Source organism: Monopterus albus, unplaced genomic scaffold, assembly GCF_001952655.1.
Source record: "Monopterus albus unplaced genomic scaffold, M_albus_1.0 scaffold117.1, whole genome shotgun sequence".
In the NCBI taxonomy this organism is placed as follows: domain Eukaryota; kingdom Metazoa; phylum Chordata; class Actinopteri; order Synbranchiformes; family Synbranchidae; genus Monopterus; species Monopterus albus.
Window position 1 is genome coordinate 1,328,082 of NW_018127997.1, and position 9,178 is coordinate 1,337,259.

The 9,178-nt window shown below is 40.1% G+C and overlaps 1 protein-coding gene across 4 annotated transcripts in view; it reads left to right on the forward strand.

Annotated features, from left to right (window-relative positions):
• Positions 1-9,178, forward strand: part of jmjd1cb (jumonji domain containing 1Cb) — a 146,352-nt gene that overhangs the window by 86,471 nt on the left and 50,703 nt on the right. For 3 of the 4 annotated variants that reach the window (XM_020611764.1, XM_020611765.1, XM_020611766.1), the window contains exon 3: positions 8,076-8,189. In XM_020611764.1, coding sequence (XP_020467420.1) covers positions 8,076-8,189 — 114 coding nt within the window. Of the gene's footprint in view, positions 1-3,373; positions 3,616-8,075; positions 8,190-9,178 lie in introns of those variants that run through there. The other variant, XM_020611767.1, reaches the window with a different exon arrangement.

Consider the following 9,178-nt stretch of genomic DNA (forward strand, 5'->3'; position numbering starts at 1 on the left):
AAGGAGTGGCTTCACAACAACTCCGTGACTGTTCTTGAATGGCCCAGCCAGAGCCCTGACTTAAACCCCATTGAGCATCTCTGGAGAGACCTGAAAATTGCTGTCCACCAACGTTTACCATCCAACCTTACAGAACTGGAGAGGATCTGCAAGGAGGAATGGCAGAGGATCCCCAAATGCAGGTGTGAAAAACTTGTTGCATCATTCCCAAAAAGACTCATGGCTGTATTAGCTCAAAAGGGTGCTTCTACTAAATACTGAGCAAAGGGTCTGAATACTTATGACCATGTGATATTTCAGTTTTTCTTTTTTAATAAATCTGCAAAAATGTCAAAAATTCTGTTTTTCTGTCAATATGGGGTGCTGTGTGTACATTAATGAGGAAAAAATTAACTTAAATGATTTTAGCATATGGCTGCAATATAACAAAGAGTGAAACATTTAAGGGGGTCTGAATACTTTCCGTACCCACTGTGTATAACATACCCTCCCTTATCTGTTGCTGTATGTAGCTGTGGAGTACATCTACAGCCACCCACCACTGGAACACCCTGTGCTTGTGCCTTGCTCAAAGGGTTGTTGGACATGCAGAGAAAACCAGTCAACAGTATTTTGGTGGAAATGGGGTCAATAAAAATGCCAACCCCCTGTTTTCCCACTTAATGTCCCCCTTTCTCTCCCCCCTGAGCAGATGGAGCTGAGCTAGTGTAATCTCCTGCCTCCTGTGTGTATGTGTAATTATAGCTTACCTTAATGGCAGTGAGGGTTGCAGGAAAACCATGTCTCCCTGCCTCTGTCGTACATTAGCAACAGAACACATAGTCTGAGTATGTTTTAATCAACCCTATTTAGTTCAGACTTCTGTAAGGCCTCCATTTTTTATGTCATTTATAAAATTAGATTCAGAGATGGCGACTGAGATGGAGAATTTCATACCTGCCTCGCATACCTACCACTACCACTGCACATGTTTTCTCCACTATTTATACTTGTGGTTGCCATTTTATTACCTCTGGCTTCACATTAGATTTTGGTGCTGATCTGGATCCTCATCTGGGTCCACTTTTCTTTTCTTTTCTTTTTTTTTTTTTTTTTTTTTTTTTTTTTTAAATAATACAGATTCTTTACAATTATGAGTGGTGGAAAGGCTGTTGACTGCATGTGAGAGCCCCCTTGTGGAAGAAAGTGCATAGCTGTGCTGCTGAGCACTCAGAGTGAAGACAAGTGGAGCTATTAAGCATAGCATGTCGGAAAACGGACTCTAAAGTGGATTTGCATGTAGCCAAATGGTGTGAGCTGTGTCCGTGGGGGAATGTAAGGACACATTATTTCAGTCTGCATGGGATATCTGTGCAGCCATTTGTGGCATTTAGTAATGGCTAATGTCAATCGTTCTTCAACTTTTTTTTTTTTTTACTTTCAAATATGAGATCAGTGTGTAATATATGCTGCCAATAGCCGAGGTTTTCATGGTCAGGGAATTGTATTATGACCATCAAGCTATTATGGGAGGATTGCTTTTAGGTGTAGTGGCATTATGGGACAACTGATCTGTCTTGGTGGAGGTTTGCACTCTGAGTGCTTTTTAATTGTAGACCTTATACACTTGCTGGCCACTTTATTAGGTACACCTGTACAATTGTATGTTTAAATTCAGTGGTATGTTTATTACTGAAATGCTCCAAACCTTTTGGAAGAAAGTGCACCCACCTGGTGTGAATTACTCAGAGGTTAGTCTTGTAGACTGAAATAAAGGGGTACTGAGTATTTTGAGAACAGTGAGAATCCAGTTTGCCACAGCTATACTAAAAATGCTAGGTAGCTACTTATGCATGTTGATACTTGTACTGTCAGGTAATTGTTGCTTTTAAGTAATATTGATCTTATTTTCATTCTGATGTTTTATCAATACATGCATTTTAATGTTTTCTGTTTGTGCTGTGTTAAGCACTTTGAATTAGTATTGTGTGTGAAAATATGCTATATAAATAAACTTGCCTTGAGGTCATAGTTAAAGGTGGTATTGTACTGGACTACATTATATTCAGAGGTGTCTATATTTTTGTCCTCCCCAGCTACATACACGAGAGGGTCAGAATATTAGGAACACCTCTGAATATAATGTAGTCCAGTACAACACCACCTTTAACTATGACCCCAATAATAAATATACCATTGAATTTAAACATTTATGACAATTTCACCAAAAACTGAAGCTTCATAAACATATATGTAAAGGTGGAAGTGTTGCACTGAAGTGCGTGTGTATGTGTGTGTGTGTGTGTGTGTGTGCGTGTGTGTGTGTGTGTGTGTGTGTGTGTGTGTGTGTGTTATTACTGACACTGTGAAGATGGAAACCTGTTTACACACTCAATGTGTGGGGACTCTGCCTTCCTTGTGGGGACCAGATGCTGCACCCCACCATGTAAATTGTTGAATTACAGTGACTTTGTTTGAGGCTGAGGTTATGTTACATTTGGGTTGGGTTAGGGTAAGTCTCCAGGAAATTAATGTAATTCAATGAAAAGTCCCTGTGAGGCATGAGAACAAATGTGTGTGTCCCCATCTTATAAAACTATAGAAGAATAAAGCAATTGGATCAGTATAATGTTAATTGAGCGAACTTTAGCTGTCTCTCATGCCATTATATGTAAATAAATAGACATTACTGTATATAAATCCTACATGATCACACCAGATGGAAATGTGGTCTGAGGTGGAAACTGTGGTTGGTAAATGGTCTTATACTTGTATAGCACTTTTCTATGTATTCTAGCACCTTCACTGCTTTCACACTATTTGCCCATTCATCTATTTACACTCCCAAACACTCACACATTCACATGCCATTGAGATCACCGGAAGCAACTGGGGTTTCAGTTCTTGCTCAAGGACACTTCAAGATGTGGACAGGAGAAGCTGGGAATCAAACTGCCAACCTTCCGGTTAGGAGACAGTCTGCTCTACCTCCTGAGCCACAGCCACCCCCATTGGTGGTATCCAGTTCTGCTTTAGCTGTTTTTGCCCAACCAGGTCATTCACATTTGTGTCAAGGTGGTTTTAAATGGGCTGGAGTCAGTTAACAGTACTGCAGTCTTTCCTTTACTGCTACGTCGGCCTAATACAGAGGTGTTTGTATATGTGTAAGAAAATGACAGCAAAGCTGAATTGAACTGATATGAGCGGGGGAGACGGATTGAGGAAGAGACAAGTGAGAGATAGTGAAAGAGAGCAATTCAGATAGCCCAGTAAGTAACAAGAGAGCGTGCCTGCGTCACAGACGCAGAGAGAGAGGGGAAGTGTGTGTCGACCAGCCCTGCCGCTGTCCCTCCCTTTCTTCTGTCTCCCCCTCTTTGCGTCAGCAGCAGTTAAAATGTCGGCTGTGTAGCTCGTCCTCTGCTCTGCTTTCTCTCTCTCTTGGCCATCTGTCTTTTCTTACCGCAAGAGGAAACCACACTCCCTCGCTTTTTCTTTCTTTTTCTCTGTTTTGTACCCCTTCATGCTTTCTTTTCTTTTCTTCCTGTTTCTCCTCTGCTCGCTGGATCAAAGCTAGTTTTGTCAAGTGTTTTTCTTCAGAGCCATTGCTCCTTGACGTTTTTTTGGAGACGAAGAGAGGTAATGTTACAGTTTGACATCCTCTGCTCTTCCTCATGTTCAGTTGTTTTTTCTTTTAAGAGGCATTGGTGGTTTAATTTAAAACCAGAGTAGAATTTGATCTATACTATCAGACTGAATGGACTGATGTAACAAACTACCTCAGAACTGTGGACATTTCCCAGAATAGAATAGTCGTTGTGATCTATTCTATCATAGAAGTCAACATGCAGTGTGTGTGTGTGTGTGTGTGTGTGTGTGTGTGTGGTGGAGTGTGTAGCCTGTAGCTCTCTGAAGAAAACATGAGCATTATAGTCTAACGGTCGTTTCTTTACCACCTTACTACTTGCCTACTACAAAAGCATGTAATCAATACCACAGCTTTCAACGATTCTAGCTTTAATACTTCGTAGTGTATGTTGTAGAGTAGACAGGGTTATTGGAGGTATTCTAGAAGAAATAGCTAAATAATAATTTGATTAACACCTCAGTCTTAATCTGAATCAGTATGATCGTGTCTGTTCTGGTTTATTAATTTGTTTTCATTTGTCAGCTCGTTTTTAAGTCCTGCTGTGTTGAATGTTACTTCAGATGAATGTCTCTGTGACAAACGTTTCCATTACCCTGTGCTACATCAATGACAACAGCAATCAAATTGCCATCAAACCGTATTCTGGGATCACAAGCCTACACTGCATTTGACACTGTGTTATAGTCAGCAGAGGTTATAACTGTATTTCCCAGAGTTTGTGGTTATTCATATCATGTCTCAGTACATGATGTATTTGCAGAGTCTGATTTATAATCATAGGGGAAATTGCTCAGCTCTGAACATGGCATGTGTTGATGGCTGTTTCCGTTTATCTGATCGTTTTGAGATACAGTATCTGTTGGCTTTTATATGCTAATACCATCAGCATTCAGAAATCATAGACAAAGACATAGAGGACATTTAGCAGACAGTCATCAGGGTTAGCACTTTAACTTTGGTTTAGAACATGCTATATAAATACACTTCTTCTTGCTTGCATGCTTGCTTGAGCTGTCCATCTCTATCAACTCTCCATCTTCTCTCTGTGTCTGCTTAGAGGACAAACAGATCATCCTCTTGGTTTCTCAGTTCACAGTAAATACCACAAACAAAACAACTCCTCCTCTTCCTCATAATCTACAATTTCATGGCGTCTGCGGTGCCGGAGTGTAGTGGCAACTCCCACAAAGCCTTGTGCAGCATGTAGACCTCTTGCCTCTCTACCCAGCCCGTCACCTGCATCCTTGTTGTGTTTGATGTCTCAGCTAGTGCAACAATCAGGAGCTTGCTAGCCTGTGAGTCAGACATAGAAACATCTTTGAGCAGCTAATACTAGCTTAAAGGCTCAGTGTGAGAGAAGCAGTAGACCAGAAACATATTCACACATTGATTAACTTTAGTTTGGTTAGAAGTTTAACCCTTGCACAGAAACTTTAGAACAGAATATTTCTGCACCACTGTCAGCCTGTCCATTGAGTGTGGCTCACAGAAGTCTTTGACAGCATGTTTTGAGCATATTTCGGCTCCAAATATTAGAAAATATAACAATGTCATGTCTCTTGTGCTTTGCTTGGTGAACACTTTCCACCAAACATTATCATGTTACGCTGGTGTAGCGTAACATGATAGCCTAGAAGAAGACACTGACTCTGAATCTGTGTGAATTGCACTAAATACTGTAAATACCTCCTTTTGCTGTCTGGCACCTCATACTGATCAATAGACCACTCACTGCCATTTTTAAAATAAGCTTTTCTTTAATGACAGTTTGATTATACTGTACATGTAATATTCACATGTTAATAAGTGATGGTTGTTCTATCTGCATTAGTTAATCCTGCAATATAATCCTCCTGAGTCTCTGGCATCCTCAGCCTGGGGTGTGCACCCAGGTCACCCTAATGGTAGACTGCATGTGATGACATCAAGCAGCAAAGAAAAAGCTTTCTACCTCTTTCTTTATTTGTCATATGTCTCAATAAATTCTTGTGGTGTTGCATCAATGTACAAATGATGTACATCCAAACTGGTTTATAGATATGGCTTTCACACTGTTTGTTTGTGTTTCTCTCTTTTTCTGATCTTCTGGCCTCCTGGATGACAAAGGTTTAGTGTGAGTGTGGTAGCTTCTGTAGTTCTGGTAAAACAAAGCCAAGGTTTATTTTATAGAACAACTTTCTAAACCTAGGTTACAAAGTGCTTCACAGTAAAATGACAACATAATAAAACAGGTGCAACAACATGTAGCACTAAACAAAACAAATAGGCAAATCACTACATAAAAATCACAGGAAGATAATAGATAATAGATGGGCATACAATTGCCTTTGTCTGTGCCAGTGTTAAATGCTTGCTTGAATAAATAAATTTTTATAAGAGAGTGAAAGACAGACGGGCGGCAGACTGGGGAGCCAATGAAGGGAAACCAGAATAAGGGTTACTATGTGCTCACGCTTGCTTGTAATCAAAAGACGAGCAGCTGCATTTTGGACCAAATGAAGACAGGACAGGGAATGTTTGAGAGATCTTAACATACAGGGCATTACAGTTGTCAGGCCTTGAGCTAATTAAAAATGACCTTTTCAGAGTTGTTGAATGATAGAAAGGTCTTGACCTTGGCTCATGATCTCAGCTGAAAGGAGCTTGTTTTGACCACTGAATTGACCAGTATTTTCATCTTATGCACACTATCAACTAACACACCAAGCTTTTTACCTGAGAATTCAGATGGGCCACCATTGGTCCATGTTCACCCTTACAAAAAACACCCCAACTCATTTCATTAATGTATAGGACGTTTAGTGACACCATGTTTTTAGCTCTCAGGCAGTTACCGTTAGATACAGTTAGTAATGAGAGACTCTTGTTCCCAGTCACAGGCAGGTAAATTTGACATCAGCATAGCAATATAAAGATAAGCCATATTTCTTAAAACGACTTTAAATTTCCATGTTAAGCCTCTTTTACACACATTCTACAACATCTGCATTAAACTGGCTAGTCTTTATTGTGGCATTGCCTATTTACACACAAAAAAATTTATTAAAGCTACAAAAAAAAAAAACACACATGCTGCTGCCTCCCCCATTTCACACAGAGGCCTACGTGGAATGGGTGCACTAATTTTACTACCTCTCATGGTGGAATAAAGTAGGGTCAACACTGACCCCCACCCGTCTCCAGCACCTTTTTCAGAACATTAAGGCAGAAAATTGGTGCAACAACCTTGCTTTGAACGAGCATTAGAAATGCATGAACATCATCATTAGATGTGTGTGCAGGGAGATGAATAGCCATGTCACTCATACAAACATCATGCCCTGAATATGATCTGAACTGGGATATCAGTGTGCATGTTAACATGCTCACTCAGTAGGGTGTCCTAATGATGATCCAGAACAGGATGCTGGTGCTGTGCCAGAGGTGACCAAAAGTGACACTTTGATATAAATACCAATCATGTCTACAATAATGGCCGACAGTGTGGTCTGTGCTGCCAGCTGCATGCCGGCACTGTACCCTGGAAATGTGATATGTATAGAGAGACAGAAATAGAGCTGCAGACACATGCTATCATGTTTTGCTTACACTCACAATGTGCTCCTGTCTCCTGTGGGTGGGTGGGTGTGTGTGCGCGTGTCTGTAAGGGGCACATGTTTCTCATCTCTAATGTTTCAGCTCTCTATCAGACTGATCTTGTTATGTAACCATAAAATCACAGCAGCGCCAACGCCTGCTACACACGGACACGTGTATATTTCCCTGCTGCTGTGGCTCTTCTCTTTAGCTAGATTTCTCAATTGTTTTTTGACCCATTGACTGACATCAAGCACTGAAATAGAACGTAAGTGATGTGATGTGGTGTGGTAGTAAGGACAACTTCCTCACAGTGGTGAATAGCTGTAAATAGTGTGACTGTACTACATTTGCATCAGTACACACCGATATAAAGAGGAAGCATGAAAAGCAGCGCAGCCTGGTCTCTGTGCTGTATGTGCAGGAACAGCTCAGACATCAGTTTGTGTAAAAGAGGCACCATCAAAGTAGAGGATCCTGCCTTTGAACTGTCAGACTTCCTTTACTCATTAATTTATTCATCGCTCTGGAGCTCTCCTATCTCTTGCCCTGTCGCTTTCCCCTCCATCTTTCTCTCTTCATCATGTTTCTGCCTTTGGTTTTCCTCCCTCTAATCTTTTATGCTGCTCTGTCATTCATCTCTATTCTTTTATTCCTGTTTCCTCTGCCTCAATTCCCTGACATTCAATGTAGTGTTCTGTCTCCAAAATAAATTATACATGTATTGTTGTTTATTGTATATTTATTGTAGAGTTGGTGAATTCTAATAGATTCATATGTGATGTTTTCATCTGATTACTCATAGAAACAGCTGCCCTGCTGATATTATGGTACTCTGTTGTTGCTGACCATGTTGTGTGTTTTGTGTGTACAGGCGTTTAAGCCAGTGGTGGGGAAGAGCCTGTTGTCGTCAGTAACAGCGGTGGAATTCTTGTCAGACCGACAGCTGGACTTCCTGTCGGATCATTCAGGCTACCAGCCATACCAGGTAATAATAACCCTCGCTCTCATAAATACACAGAATGATGTATCAGGCCTTGTGAAGTAGCTTACTGTGCCTGATCACTGTTGATTTCTGACCACCCATAATATTTTGCTTTCTTGCTGGCAGTTGAATGAGAAGATTAACATTACACACTATGGTAAATATGATGTCAATTACTAGAAGCCAGTTAATTGACACTAGTAACAAGGTAACACAAACCACCTACCAGGACCTCTGAAGCTCACTGATTAACATGTTTTAGCTCATTTGGACAAAAGTGTTCAAGCACAATATGATGTGTTACAATGACAATTTGACATTTTCAAGTGTAGTGAGTCAAATTTTAGTGGTTTAAATTGGTTAAATAAAACTCAAAATCCTAATTCGATTCTATTTTGTATAAGCTGTACCACCTCAATTTAGCAGTGATCAGTGTTTGTTTGGATAAGCAGGGTTCTGAAATAATCTGATTTTAGAGAGGACTAAACTAGTATAGTTAATTCATTTATATGACACTGCATGTTAAAGTGTTGTTTGGTTGAGATAACAGGCCAGAAACTAAAGATATAAAATGATTTAATTCAGGATTAAAATAATCTTAATTAACCAGAAAGTAGTGCAGTAACATTTCAAAATCATTTAAATCAGCCTGAAGTGTTCAGATATTATGCATTATTAATGCCCTACCAATATTATGTTATGGCTGCCTACAGTGTAATTTCTAATCTCCAAAGCCTTTATTTCTGCAGCGTTGTGATCCATGAGGCCTTCATCAGGGAAACACTGATGTGAACAGAACTAAGTTGTATTTAGAAAGTCAGACAAAGCAGGCAGACGGTCTCTTCTTTTCCTTTGTTGCTGTTTTCTGTCCCATACTTGGACCCTAGTTGGGGGTTGATGTGCACATGTTCCCCTTTTTTGTTGTTGTTTGCTGCTGATACCACTTCCAGTTTTTAGATGTTTTACTTTCAAATGATCACACTTTGGTACAT